Consider the following 16,142-nt stretch of genomic DNA (forward strand, 5'->3'; position numbering starts at 1 on the left):
AGGTGAATGCAGCCATCATCATGTTGAAATCGGTAACTCTCTGATGTTCTGCAATAACCTCTGAACTCTACCGTTGGATCATCTCAGGGAGCGGAAGCGCACGGTGATTTTTCGTTGTCACACCAAAGCTCATTAGGGCAACTGTCTTTATATTCTTCGGTCAATCTGTCAAGTGTTTGGTGGAGGTCGGGGTCCATTGGAGGAGGTCGAGGAGGACGAGGATAATGAGGTCGACGAGGGCGGGTGGACGAGGACGACGAAAGTTGTCAGAGGTGGTCGGAAGTGGTTGGAGGTGTTTGGAAATGGCAGGAGGTGGCGGGCGCTAGTAGGAGATGGTAGGGGGTGGTAGAAGAAGTTTGCCGACGGGACGAGGCGTTAGGAGGTGGCAGGGGGTGGTAGGACGTGGCGGCGGAGGCGGAGCAGGAGGGTGACGAGGTGGTCGGAGGTAGTCTGGGGTGGTCGACGGTGGTTGGTGGTGCTCGGAGGTAGTTGGGGGTGGACGCGGTCACGCTTCTTCTTATGGGGATGATCGAGCTGATCGACATTTCTAAATCGCAGTTGACAAGTAGTCTTACGTATTTTCTTTGTACCGATTCAATCTCAAGCTTTCATACCGACATTACTCTGGCTGCTACGAATGTCGGTGCGAGCTCGTTACATAGAGTCGATAGAGTAGAATCCTCCTACGCCCCCAGGCCCACCTGGACCGACTTGCCCGCCAAAACCTGGACACAAAAATTTACCCAGGGGTATCCGTTTTTATGTTCTTCAATCAACGGCATGGGTTAATTTCAGACGGGATACAGAAGCGCCTGAGTCTTGGCAACTTCTTTTATAGCACGACTATGCGTATTGCGAGTAGCCTGCACGCAGGCGGAAGTGCTTCGCGGCAATGCCCTGTTGCATTGCTTGGATCCGCAAAAACACTGTTCGTATTTTTTGGTACTGTTCCTTGACCTCTCTATTTATCAGACTGAGAATTGTTATTTTTTCAGCAGTTCATTTTACAACAAGGAGACGAAATCTCTTTAGATATGCTTTTTGTATGTAGTTGTTATATATAAAATTTTATACTTTTTAATTGTGTAGGATAGTTGATGTAGCTTAATACTAGCTTTGCTAGTACTAATGAGTTTTTCATTTCCCGATACATTCGTAATATTTCATGGATTCACTGTATTTTGACAATCTTCTTAAATCGAGGTGATATCGTTCAATAAGTTCTTTCTTCACCGCTACAAATTGAACGTACCTTGTACGTAAGAAACGTATAAGCCTGAGTTAAAAACTTTGTAGATTAGACTTCGTGATGTTAAATAAAATAAGTAACAAAAAACTATCTAATTGTTTTCCACATTTATGACATCGTCTACGTTGCGCTGACGTCGAGGTACGTAGTAAATTCAAAAATAGAATCTGGAAGCATTCTGAGATCTTGTGTCCTACTCCTATCTTCTGAAGGTCGATTTTGGAGCTTGAAGGTTGTTGAAACAAGGTTCATTTTTTTTATATGTCGAAAAAATTCTTCTGAGAACCTTCGAAAGGAAGTTTAAATGGGCAAATGTTTCTTTGGTCTAGTATAAGACAATTTTGTTCGTAACACATAAACAGTTGTAAGAAGTCCTATGTTCAAGGATATTTGTTCCATTTTGAAAAAACTCATTTTCTTAGATTTTTAGATGAAATTCTTCACTTAATTATTCTACGCTTGGATAAAGCGTTTTCACTCCCCTTTGTTTTCAGATTAACCGTCTGCCAAAACCAAGCAACCAGATATAGTAATGGTATCACCATCAGCAGGGCTCGACGATCCCCCGACTTTAGTATTGCATCGAAATAGTTTCACGATTGTTCATTTTACAACTCATTCTTTCTGAAATAGCGTGAAGTATATCAATTATGCACGTTTAGCCCCTGAAACGCGGAAAATGTGAGAATACTAACACGTATCAAAAAACCACACATTTTTTTCAACGATTTTCGAGATATGAGTAATTTTCTTGAATTCCGCTACGAAAGAGCCATGGGCCGTCAAAGTTTGAACCCTTTTCGTTCATTTGTTCATTTGATATAAGCAGAAAAAGGGTGACTTTGCTCGGTCGGTAATGGTAGGAGTACTACATACCCATAACAACCTGCCGTTCAGCCTGATACGCATGATTCTTAAAGTTTCATTACATCATTTTTCATAAATAGATCTTCAATCTTGGCACGAAATTTCGACTTAGTCAACTCAGGTTGTTTGTCGTGTCAATTATTTTAGCCTCACACCCTGATCTTCGCATGTCGCTACATCGGCACAAACGCACTCATCAATAACAACGCAGTCTGAACCGTGAAATTCACTCACACACGACGCGACATTCGAGCGCGTAGTTCCGCGTCCGCTTGTCATGTGCGAATGTCGCGACGCTGGTAGTTTGGAGTCATTTTGTGCGTCGCATGCGCGGCTGCGACCCTTGTGTGCCGGGTTGTCGTTCGTTCGTGCGTCAGGCGCAAATTATGAATTTGACTCACCGTAAGTAACGACGCTATCGACTTGGACGCGGTTTCCATTTATCTTGTCAGTAGAATAAACACCACCTGATTTTCTCATCTAATGTTGTATTCACATTTTTATATCTTATAATCGAGTGAACCCCTTAGAATCTAATTATGAGTTCGAGGAAATATGAGCTGCAAAGACTTTGTGCTTATCTCACATTATTATGTTTCAGAATGAGTTTAATCCTATTGGTCGTCGATACATCGTAATGAAAAATTCTGATTTCAAAATTGGGATTGCAGATTATTCCACGGTCAAACTGGGGAGAGAAGATATCCAAGTTAAACGTGCTTTTCGTTCAGATGTCAGTCAGGCGTTAACGTATTTAGTCATATCGTATTTTATCTACCGCTCGTTAGCTCTTCAATCCATTGTATGATATACCGCTTCCTCATATTCATTGTATAATATCGTCGACTATCGATGATGTAATAATCACATAACCATAAGACAGAGCAGTCTTAAAAATAACGCAATAACAATTTATTGGTTAATTACGTAAGTTTACAATATCAAGTATATCTATATAAAATACATTACGTCGTACGCGTATTATCTAATTATCACTGATAAATATATATACAATTATAATATTCTCTCATACAAACTCGTCTCGACTTTATAACGTTGACGTTGGCAGTTCGCTGCATCCGTTCCGAATTTCGACATTGAAATTATCGTTTCTAAATGAATCGATTTCACCGACAGCATATAATTTGAATTAGTTTATGTCACAATTTCTGCGAGCATTCCTGTCCTACAATGTATAATGCACAACAAGAGTTGGAATTTCAACTGAGTTGCACCAAATAAAACCTTTCTACCTTTCAAAACATGATACCATTATTTCTCAACCCTCATAACACCTCGGCAATGAAACAGACGCCAATTCTCTACTGTCAACAATATCGCTCTAATCTTCGCTGGAGTTCAAGGTGAGCAGTACAGAAAATGCATCAGACCCAAATCGCAATTTACTCGTAATCCTCTTCGTCGGGTCTGACTTGTGGGAACCTTCTCAAAGGTTGCTGCGCCTGCTGAGGCGGTGGTTGAGGTCGTCTCTGCTGAAGTGGAATGTTGACTTCTTCGGGGCTGCGAAACACTTGGTTAACCGGCACGCGAAACTGGGCAGGAATTTGCTGCTGAGGTCTTCCTTGGGCGAGGGCATTGATCGGTCCGCCGTGCTGGGGCAAGAATACCTGAAAGGTAACGAGAAAAGTTCAAGATTTGTAGTACCTAAGACTTTTGGACGGCACAAGAGGCTACTCAAACATACACATCAACTGATAAGTGATTTAAAACGACTTCAAAATGGTTTCAAGAAGTTTAAACTCCATGTTAATTTATTTCAAACTGGTTCCGAAGAGTTTTAAAAGATTTCCATGTGGTTTTATGCGATTTCAACCAATTTCAAACTGATTTCTAAGTGATTTGTAACAATTTCCAAATGGTTTCAAGCACCTTAAACTTTGTGTTTAACTGTTTTAAACTAATCCCGAGAAGTTTTGGACGATTTCAATGTAATTTCAGGCCATTTCAAACAGTTTCAAAATGATTTTAAGCGACTTTAAAGTGGTTTAAAAATGGTTTTAAAAGTTTAAACCTTACGTTACCTATTTCAAACCGATTCCAAAAAGTTTTCAATGATTTTCATGTGGTTTCAAATGATCTCAACCAGTTTCAACCTGATTTCTAGTGTTTTCAAAGTGATTTGAAACAATTTGAAAATGGTTGCAAGCACTTTAAACATTACGCTTAGCTATTTCAAACTAATTCCAAGACGTAACGGATGATTTCCATGCGATTTGAAGTGGTTCCGAACAGTTTCAAACTGATTTCAAGCGATTTCCAAGTAATTTTGAACGAATTTAAGCGATTTCTAAGCGATTGTTATCAAGCCTGATTCTCACCTGTTGAGTTGGACGGCGAACGACGGGAGCAGGTGTGGGTGAAGTAACCTGGTACTCGGACTCCTCTCGTTCATCGGCGTAGATGTCGGCCGGATAGTACCTTTCGCTGTACCGCAGTGTCACGTTGGGTTTATTCTCGGCTTCAGCGAGATTCAGAGGCTTGTAGAGATACTCGTTGACGAAATGGTATTGGGAACTCTTTTTGCAGGTAATATCACCGCTGGGAGGCATGCAGATGAGGTGAACCTGTGACGAGTAATCGAGCAGGAAATTAACCACTGCAAGTCTCCGTGCGAAAGGGTATCGGAGTACACCTCTTGACACAATCGCCTACCTGGTGGAAGGTGAATCCCTCGGGACATATCCACGAGAACTTAGCGTTGTCTTGACAGTAGTGGAAGACCTCGCAGTTCAATTCCTCGTCGGCGTAGTAACCGGTCTGCTTGTTCAAACAGCCGAATTTACTCTGTTGCAAAAGGATGCTCAGACGGTCAGGCTCCTCCTCCTTTTCCTCCTCTATTTCCTCGGCTTCGGGTCGCTGCTGAAAATTTAAACGATATCTTTGGAGATAGTTGATTGAATTTAACGGGTCAATAAATTTAGTCGCGATGTTTTTTTTATACGAAATTTATAGTCATTCTGTTCTTGGAGAGATGTAAATTTTTAGCAACAGTCTTTCTATGCCTCGATCATATCCTTCCGTTGTCACCAAATGGTCAAGAATCAAAGAAGCATTTGTAATTCCTGTTCAGAGATTCTTAGTGCATCATTAATTCTTTCGATCAACGAATTTTGATTTTCACTGAAAAAAAGCACATTCCAATTAAATTTTAACTAACTTACCTCAGGGGAGTTTTGAAACTGGGGTGGATTTCTTTGACGTTGCGGTTGGGGAGGAACTCTAACGGGTGCCTGATGCTGATAATCCCTAGCAGCATCTATCGGCGCAGCGGTGGGTTTGCGATAGATCTGAAAATCCGGACACGAACAAATCGAGCATGAATGAAAGTTAGCGAATCGGCTTCGCATTCATATTCAATTCTCCAATTACCTGTGGACTTGCAGTTCTGTAGAGAGTTGGAGTTGGCGACGGAGTGGGAGTCACAGCGTTATCCTCGTAACTGTTGTCCCGATAATTCTGCGAGGCACTGAGACCGGAAGTGAAGAGCGGACCAATGCCACCGGGTTTCCCTTGCGAGTACGATCCCGACCTGGTCTCCAGGTTGTCGTAGATATTTTGCGCAGCCGCAAGGCCAACGCACATCACCAAACACACTCGATACATCCTGAAATCAGAGAGGCGTCGTTTCATTCCGTTAATTTAACCAACTCCGATCTTTGTCTGAGAATAAATGATGACCTTCTTTTGACGAACGAGCGGAATAAAAAGTGGGGAAAAAGAAAAGAAAGGAGAATCCTGCTCGAACGATGCGGTTACGTGAAAATTTACGTCCATCATCGGATATGGTTGATGACCTAGAAATTGAGAGGAATCAGGTCGCGGTTTATGTCTCGTTGGTACGTTATTAATGACGATCAGGTGTCGCGCAGAGAAATGCATGTATAACTCGTTACCACGACCGTATGGGTATCTGCTCTTGCCGTTCGAACGAATTTGTGAAAGTATACGTGTATATGTTGCAGCGAGGCTAATTGCAAAGTGTGTCTAAGCCAGATGCCGGGACAACCGAGAGAGTTAGATATTACTCAGGAGTCAAGGATAGGTACGCTCGTAGACAAGTACAAGTTAAACAGTCTCGACTATTTTTATCTTCACGTTGAAAATACACACTTTTTCTTACACATTTCTTCTTTCAGTTTCTCGACGTACGGAACATCCCAATTATTTGACTCTCGCCAGATATCGCATACATGTATATGAATATTATACGTATTTGAGGAAAGTATGTTACTTTCTATGGCACGGAACAAACTCAACTTTACACGTCGTAAAATTCTTTGTTTCCCATTGCACGAAAGTTTCACGTACCGACGTTCTTGATCCTAGAAATAGTTTTCTGACTCTCGATCAACGATGCGATAAGATGACGATCGATCGATCAGTGATAAATCGTAAAAAAGAAGTAAGAAAAACAAAAAGAGAAAAAAAACTTTGACGTTAGCGTCTAAACGAAACCAAGTAATTGAAATATAAATTCTGGTCCCCGATAATTTACGATCGATTAAAAGTATGATGATATACAAGATCATAATTCAGCATGAAACTTCTGCCGTCCCGACCGAAATGAATGAGAAGTATTAAACCGCGACCCCAAAAAAGATCGCGGAATTCCGATTCTCGGTTTAAAATTCTACCCGCGATACGCTGCGGCTGACGGAATAAATTCGATATTGTCCGTAGAACCTGCAATGAGAGCCGGTCGGTGGTGGCCGGTTTTAAAATCGGTGAAGCACGTCGCCGCTGCAGGGTTCGACAAAGTGAAAGTAAACGGGGCGTGTGTGGAAAAACTGTATCTGCGAGTCATACAGAGCCAGAAGGCATACAAACGTTACTACATATATACGTGTGATGCGAATGCCACTGGACCACGAAATGATAAAACTAGCGCTCCCAGAGTCACGCAGATCGATCGCGTTCGAAGCAAGGAGAAAAATCGACTTTGAAACGAAGTTTTCCAACCTCATGGGATGTAATATACGGACGAATAAACCAACAAGAAAGGTCTACAAGATTTCTAACACGTAATCCAATCGGTTGAATTCAGTTACCGGATCGGATCGTCCAATTTCACCAACGATGGTTTGCGATCTCCTCGGTTATAGAATCTGCGCGCGTATATACATACATAGTAAATGCCGAAACTTTCACGATCTTCTACATAATAAACGTGTATATAATACACAGTGTTCTGGGTATTAGATTCGCCCGTTGAGCAAGCCAATTTCAAGCTGTACGGTCTATTTGTATTATATTATTATACATTATGAATTAATTCCGCGATGGTTGTTACCGCGTTTATTATCACGCGGTTATTTGTTTATATACGAGAGGTTTTTGCATTCGCGATTATAAAAACGAAGAGATTATTCTCAACGGTAATCCGGGAAGTGATCCAGAATTCTTACCGCTTACGCAATGACCGAGTCGTTGCGTAATGACCATTAAACCGACCACTGCAGGCGGTGTTATAACTGTAACGAATATATAGAAACTGGAAACCGGTATAGAATTTGAACGATTCCGTTACAGTCAGCCGCAATGCAACGTGGATAACGAATTGTAATCGGCAAAAGTCGAAAGGTGAAGGGGCAAAAGTATAATGCGAATATCAAAGCGCTTCTTGATTTCGATCTTACGCTAATTTTATTCACCTCCAAATGGCTAGATTTCATTCAACACGAACCTAAGCCAGTTGATTGATTTCCAACCGATTCGAATGTCAAAACGAAATCGCTTGTAAGCAATCAAGTCGTTATTCATCGTTGCGAAGTTACTGTCAGCAGTTTCGTTTTTCTATCGCAAGAAATTAGCACCAGTTGGATACAAAAAGAACAATTTTTTCATAGAAAACAAGCTTAGAAACTGGAATAATTAGCAAACAAATAATCTGTCGCGTGCCGGTATGGAACCTTTTTTGCCGATCTTATCGACTCGATGATCGAGGAAAGTTGTTATTTTATTATGTAAATTCCAGAGATAGTTGTCTCTCTCTCCGCGTGTACCGGAGACCGAAGAGAATGCATTATATTCTTGCGGTATGGGTTACAGGTATCTTGTAACTGCATTTTACATACCGTATCGAAAAATTCTCTCAACCATACACAGGAAAAGATGTAATATAGATTTTACATCTGACGTGATGAATGTGCGAACAGCACTTTTTTGGAGTCGAATCTACTATTGGTTTTGTAACTCTTGTTATCGGATTTGTAAATCTTGCCAGAATTGCTGTAGATTTGACTTTAAAAAATTGCTGACCATATATATATATAGATTGGCCAACGGAGATGTAAAATCTACAATATTTTTTTCTCTATCCGTGTACAACATGCGGAATTAATCAGTCTCCGATTCTGTATTCAATTGAAAATTGGCGTCTAACAACTTCTGCACTTCTTCGTGAAGCGTCAATGACAAGTACGTATAATTGAGGGATAAAAATCTAGAACATGTAAGTAAAGTCCGGAAACTCGGATGGAATTGAAGGCCGAGTTACTCGCACTGACGGTAAGATAATATGAAATTGAACACCGAGTAGGTCCGCGAAGGTGAAACTGGTTCTCTTAAGAAAATCTAGAGCTGTGCTAGTTCTTTTAAGTGCTTTTCAACACCCGGGTCGCGTTGCACCTACGTACGGAGGAATTGCGTGAAATAGAAAGAGAGGGTCGTCAGAGGGGAAGGGACTGAAAATTACGAACCGAATTCCGCGCAAAATTTGTGTAAAAAGAGATGAAAAATTACACTTACGTGTCGCAATTCTCTTGGGAATAAGTATAATCGACGATACTTGGATTTTTTGTTTTTTTTTTTTTACCTTTATAGTCAACATCGATGGAGCGAGTCGGATTCACTTTCGTTGCTCAATATACAATCATAAGCGTAAACGGGCTAATCGAAGGAAAAAAAAAAAAAGAGAAAAGAAATAATAGACACTAACCGTTGAAATGATCACGAGTCTCTCTCTTTCTCTCTTTCTCTGTCTGAATAAATAGCAGAAATCTTATTTACATCTAGAAAGTCTGCGGCAACTGAACGCGATAGGTTCTACGATATCAAATCAATTCGTATTCAATCATAGTTTGAGATCCGCGCAGTGATTGATAAATTACAGTGGGTTTGAACTTTTTGAATTAAATCAATCGACGGGACTTGACGTAACGAGATTATTGCGTACCTCGTTACGTCTGGATCGCCAATTAGATGAACGATCTATAATCGATCGAATTCCAGTTTTGTCCAAGGTGCGTGCAAGAAATAATTTAACGAATTTACCAAATATGGAATAATAAATGTTTTCTCAATTCAAGGAAATGTTTTACAAGATCGAAAAATGTACTATTCGGTCACATTTTTTTTTCGAGTCGGATAACATTCCGTCAAATCGCAATTAACGTCTCCTTCGTTACACATAATCGGCATACTTGATATATCGGAAAACTTTCTTTAGCAGTGTGTATCAATTTTCTTTCACACTCGTTCCGAGGAAAATCGCTTTAAAATCCAGTCAGGACGTTCTAAAACGTCATTAGCAACTGAATCCTGATTTGCTTGTATATTTTATTTCCGATTAACGAAATTGTTTCCATGTTTCCCACCTTTTTTCCTGAATAAGAAGAAAAAAAAAAAAAGGAATGCCGCTCTTTGGCGAAATTCAAATTTTGCAATATTCATTTTCGTTTCCCTACGTCAAGGTCTGAAAAATCAAGCACTCTGATACCGACTTACCTTTGACCGTGATGCGATTGAACGCGGGTTGGTTCGGCGGGCGAGGAACACGGCACGGAACGGACTTATACAGGGTACAACACACGCGAGATTTATCGAGTAACGGGCACGAGAATCGCTTATATACCTGGTTACGGCTGAAAGTTGTTACCTCCACCAGAAATACGGACGGACACCGTCCTTCGGGCGGGAGAACCGCTTGGCGAAACGGCTCCGGAAGGGGGTTCGGTGCGGAAAATGTGATACCTCGATCGCTGGACGCTGTGGATTTAAGGATAGGCAAGGGTTCCTCGAACCGAACTGAACCGAACTGAGGAGCCGGGGAAAGAATCAACGGGGGAAAAAACAGGATGGAAAAAGACCGCGTCTAACGGGTCCAGGAAGACGCACTCGAGGATTTTCCGAAATGAATGGAAAGAAAAAAAAAAAACACCGTAACTAACGGGGCAAAGAAGACTTGGACGATTTGGGTAATTAGACGCCGAATAAAAACAGAGAAACTGTCCGCAGGTCCGATAATCTGATGAGCTGTTGATGCTTTCTATACACAGTATTTTACGTGAGGATTGAAATAGGAAGGATTGTAGTACCTTTGAAATACCCGGTTCGAACTGAGAGACATTTTTGGTTTCGGTTACCGCTCAGTCCTTGACTATTTTCATTTTTTACCACAATCGAAAAATATTGTTCTGGGTAGAGAGTGAAAATTAGTTTACTAGCTGTTACCGGAAAGTTTAGTATCCGTTGCTATTCTTTCTCATTACGATCACTGTTGCTATATTTTCTTGCAAGTGTTGCGAAAATTTAATGCTTGTGCGATAACGATAAATTGATGTTAAAGCCTTATTTAACTAAAAAAGTAGAGTAAACCGAACAAACTGATTTTGCGTTGCAATTACCAAAAAAGGATCGATAATATCGCAAAATGGTTAGGCATACCTCATTTTTCGTAATTTCAACAATATTCAAACAGTTTTTTTAACGATACCTGTTTTACTCAATTTTTCCAGTTACTGTAACAAATGAAATTTTTCTCAGTGCACACAGAGAAGCGAAAATCTTGGAATCATTTGAATTGAAATCTCATGGAATATTTTTGAAATATCTGCGGTTGTATTGAAAACTTTTGAAACATTGTTAAATGTTGTCAAATTGAAAGAAATGTCTTCAAGTTCTACATGGAAATCACTGGGTATTAATTGAAATTGAGTAAAATATTTAGACAATGAATGCAATATCGATTGCAAGCCTCGTTTGAAGTCTGTTTAAATCACGTAAAATTTCGCAAATTCTTGTGCCCTGAAATTACGGAGAATTTTTTAGATTTCATAAAATCGTTTAAACGAGATCAAAGTTTGTAAAGTGAACGTAACGATAAATTTTTAGAACTTCAGAATTGTCTGAAATTCAGTAAATTGTATGAGTAAAGAATAACATATTTCATATTTCAAGCTAGTGCTTTTCTTTTCGAGATTTCGTTACGTGAACTTCAGCTTGTTTTGAATCTGAGAAAAGTTCCATCCGAGAAAATCAGAGATTCTTATTTATAAAACGACGTGAAATCTTTCAAATCGGGGAAAAATGAACTGAATGTTCTGAAATCGGTTGAAATCACTCAAGATTAGTTAGAATCGTTGAAATTACGTGAAACTTGTACAATCCAAAATCGTTCAAATTTGGTGTATGAAAAAATTGGTGAACGCGTGGAACGATCGATTCAATTGATTGCACGATCAAAGCAACGGGGTCAAAGTTCGTAAGGTCAAAAAAAAAAAAAAACGACGAATTTCTAGAACTTCAAGATTGTCTTAAATTCAATAAATTGTAAAAACAAAACAAAACATATCTCCTATGTCAAGCTAGTGCTTTTCTTTTCAACATTTCGTTACGTAAGCTTCACCCATTTTTGAATGTGCGAAAAATTCCATGAGAGAAAATCAGAGATTCTTATAAAACGACGTAGGATCTTTGAAATCGGGGAAAAATGAACCGAATGTTCTGAAATCGGTTGAAATCACTTAAAATTTGTTACAATCCTTGAAATTACACTAGCAATTGCAATTTGGATAATCCAAAGTGGTTAAAGTTTAGCGTATGAAAAAAATTGGCGAACGCGTGGTACGATCGATTCCACCGATTGCGTGATCTCGACCTCGGTGTCGCTAATTAAATAATTGCAGAAAACACTTGCATCTCGGGGAAATCTTATATGGCATTCCGTGGAAATAGCGCCTAGACGTCGTTGCGTTTAGTCTCGATCCGTTCGGATTTGTACCGCCGTTCCAGCCTACGTGGCTCACTTTCAATTTATCCTCGGAGTGCGGAGACCCTCGTTCTGTAAACACGTCGGCAGCAGAAGCATGACTTGATTCTTCAAGTTCAAGGCTTGACGGTTAGATCCTCCTGTAGATCGCACGCGATCGAACGCCGAACAAATCTCTCGACGAGTCTATCAAGTTTCTATTTACCTACACGAGCTGTTGTTCGCAATTGATCGTGATCAACGTCATTATTTGGCATGATGAAAATTCGAGCTTTTGTGAGTGTTGCACAAGATAACGAGTGATCATTGATCTGTAGACGAAGAGAGAGGATTATCCTGCGTGTAATGAATTTTTTTCACAAATTTTATTGCTTAATTTATTCCATTGGATCCGAAAGTTTACGAGGTTCTTGGAGACCGTTGGTCGTGGTAAAAGTTTTGGATTGTGGTGTTATTGGAGGTTTTTCAAATATATTGAACGATTATTATCTTCATTTATCCTTATAATTATACTGCATTTATTTTCTTCGATTAGAATATACACGATTTCTGAAATTGTTTAGTATTTTTCCTGCAAACTGTCGGTACGATTCTTAAAAAATTACGACATCTGTTATCCGTCAAAGAGGAAAAAAAAAAAAAAAAAAGTTAATTTTTTTCATTCTTACAGCCGCTTGAGATTCAACTTTCTTATACGTGGGAAATAAAAGTTTGATGTTCTGTTAGACTCTTTGAAACATTCTTTTCTCAGAAATTGAATCGGAAGTGAAATCGGGCGCTTCTTTTTCTCGACTGTAACCGATCACATTCAAAACCTCCGTCTAAAAACGAGTAAAAATAATCAGTCTTCACTTTTCATGCATATAATTTCTCGTCTTATTTTCCTTGGAAAATTCAATAAACCATTCGTTATAAGTGAGTTGAATGTACAGAAAATTCGAACGGGAGGATTGTGATTTGAAAAAATCGTTCACCGTTGTTCTCCAATAACAAGAAATAGGGTTAAAATTTTACAATTTGCGAACTTCTCAAATTCACAGCTCGATTGTATAAAAAAGGGCGGCGTCGCGACGCCTGGTTTGAATAAACGATAGTCAAGCGTCGATTTGACATTCCTCTCACCTTTCGATGATTCCAAAAGAAAGGAGAACCCGTGGCTTGACTCCTTAACTTCTTACGTGACGACGTGTAACACGGCTGAAGTGGTTTTCACTCGATCGTCGCCTTCTGCGGCCACACAAAGCACCAAATTCTCCGCATTATGCATCCTGCCCAATATTCGCGAGGAATAAGACAAGCAATTAATTGTACACAATAAGCATCAGGCGCTGCTGTCACGCCCTGCTGCCGAATAAAGTTATATCACCTTACTTCGGAAGGCGTCGCGACCGACCGACGATCGAGGAAAGCCTTTCTTCGTTTTTTTCATTCCTCATTTACAGCCTTTTTTCCACCGGCAAATCCTAGCCCAAAACAATCTCAGTCTTTTCGAGCGTGACGACGTCTTTTTCGACAATTGCAGTCACCTTGTTACGCAATTATTCGCCTGCAATTCACGCTGCGTTACGGACTCGGCAGAGAAAATGTAAGCGAACCCGGATCGCAAAGTTGAGTGACGTCAGAAATTTGTTCAGCCCTTTGTCCGAGCAGTCGGACATTCGAGATTATTTATAATGCGTTGTTGTGCGAGCAGTTTGAGTCCGGGAAATTATGCCGAAATTGCAAAAAGATTTCTTTCATCCAATTGTATCCGAATGGATAAATTTCAATGATTGTTTCAAGAGCTTGCGGATATCGATGGAATTTTTAATGGGTTGAAACGATTCTTGTACTTTGAACGTGATTTTAATTTTTGAAAGCAAGGATTACCGCTTCAATCTCAAAGGACTTCTTACAATTAATTTTGAAAAATATAGAGAGTTTAAAGTAGAGAGAACGAAGAGTTGGTAGGTGAGTGAATAAGTTAAATTATTATCCAGAATTACCGGTCAATTAGAAAATTTACAACGCGGCAGAAGTAATCAGAGAAAGTAAACATGCGTTCCTAAATTTTAATTGTTATTCCTGACGATTTTTATGCCATAAAAATTTCACCAGTGTAATTTCGGACTAATTTTTACTGTGGATAATTGGTCTGTGCATGAATTAGAAAAAAAAAGTAAGACATGTAAATCGACGCGAATGAGCAATATTCATTTTTGACGAAATGAGAAACTCGACGAAAGTTTTTCACAACAAATAAATTACAATCGAAATATGATTTTGATTTTCAGAAACTTTTATATTATACCTAGAGCGAATTATATTCGAAGCGGAACGGTTTCTTACAAAGCATCTGCTAATTGCGAGACAACTGATGGATCGATCCGTTTACGCACGCACTGTAAATAAAGGTAGAAATTTATCAGCCACTCGTTATAATCAGCTCGGCAATCTGCTTTCTTCCTAATGAAAATTTCACGCCGGATAGAGCATAACAAAATATGGTATATATGCTGGGTAGATGTAAAATATGTAAATTACGGAATGGAAATGCGGTTAAATAAGTTTGATTGAAAAATCCTTGAAACTTTATACACGTGTAATGCTACAGAAAACGAATCTTGCAAACTACGAGAAGATTATCATACGTTGTTTTCACCCTGCAATCGAATTTTTAATACCACACGGGACACGAGAAATTTCTTTTTCAGAAAATTATTATATTCACGATTAACCCTTTGAGAAATATTTTATATCCATTTTTTGTATGCTCAGAGAACTTTTCAACATATTTCTTTCCGGTTTTTATGCTATTTCTGTTAGTAACTAAAAGGTTTTCAATACTCGAGAGTCATTATTGCGATATAATGTGAGTAATTATTGTTAGAAACAAGTTAATTGAAAAAAATCGTCAAAATTGAAGGAATGATTCATTTCCGAGAAAGTTACCCTTCTACACATGTACATGTTTTGCATAAATTGTAAGTTTTTGGGGTCACTGATTACGAATCTAAAATCGGATATTAAAAATTCAAAATGGCGGATCCAATACGGCGGATGAAAATTTCAAAGCTTATCGAATCCGGAGTAAAAACTGCGTCCAAGAGTTTTTTGGTTCGCCGATTACGGATTCGAAATCAGATTTTGAAAACCAGCGGAAAGTTTTTTGATTCGATGAAATTTGAAATTTTCGTTCACCACATCGGATCCGCCATCTTGAACTATTGAAATTTGATTTCAGATTCTTAACATCCGCGATCCTAAAAACCACAAAACACTATCTTGTCGTAAAAGTTTGACTCGGCAAAATAAAGCGTGACTCAAAAAGAGTTAAAAAGCTCCATTCTGAACCGAGAGAAAGAACTCGAGTGGTATTAGCATCCTGACATCATGCCAGCCGGTGTTACAACGCGGTGTATAATTCGGTTGAAGGCGAGGGGGTCTGTATAAATGTATAATAATTAATGACTAGCGAGAAACTTGGCACAGGTAGAACAGTGGAAAACAACGCACGTCACGCAACGAGAGTGAAGACGCAACGATGACATCGTGGGCGAGATACGTGCGCACATATTTTTTATTTTTTTTTTCTTAAGAACGAGGCGTGGTGTTCGTGCTGTCGTGAAATAATTATCATCATCGTTACACGAGCACCTTTCTTCGTTTACGCGTCGTTTCGCGAAAAAGAAAGCACGATCTCGTTCCTACGTTTCAATAAATTATTACATACCGTGGCATTAGTCGGCAGCTTGTTTGACATTACAACTATTTTCACCTGCTGCGGGCAAAAACGCGTCTTCACGTGCCTGATTCACCTTATGTAAAATCAATTGCAGGAATAATTTATACAGGCAATAGTTGTGACACTTGGGTTAAAATTACTGGTAACAGAAGACTTGAGGAATGACTATTGAAAGTTGTAACGTGTTTGTAACATACATTCGATTTTTTATTTATCATTTATTCTCCAATTTCTTCCACGTTTACAATAGTATCAATTTATCTTACTATCAAGTTATTAATTCACTTGAAAAT

General features: G+C 39.3%; 1 protein-coding gene across 1 annotated transcript; it reads right to left on the bottom strand.

Moving 5' to 3' along the window:
* Window positions 1-3,006: 3,006 nt before the first annotated feature.
* On the bottom strand, window positions 3,007-10,010 carry LOC124182908. Its single transcript, XM_046570715.1, has 6 exons — window positions 9,863-10,010; window positions 5,507-5,741; window positions 5,299-5,424; window positions 4,790-4,996; window positions 4,456-4,701; window positions 3,007-3,744 (listed from the first exon to the last, which is right to left on the bottom strand). Exons 2-6 carry the CDS (start codon window positions 5,738-5,740, stop codon window positions 3,520-3,522), a joined length of 1,038 nt encoding a protein of 345 aa, XP_046426671.1. The 5' UTR covers window position 5,741; window positions 9,863-10,010; the 3' UTR covers window positions 3,007-3,519.
* Window positions 10,011-16,142: the final 6,132 nt, after the last annotated feature.

Source organism: Neodiprion fabricii, chromosome 5 (genome assembly GCF_021155785.1).
Source record: "Neodiprion fabricii isolate iyNeoFabr1 chromosome 5, iyNeoFabr1.1, whole genome shotgun sequence".
Taxonomy (NCBI): Eukaryota; Metazoa; Arthropoda; class Insecta; order Hymenoptera; family Diprionidae; genus Neodiprion; species Neodiprion fabricii.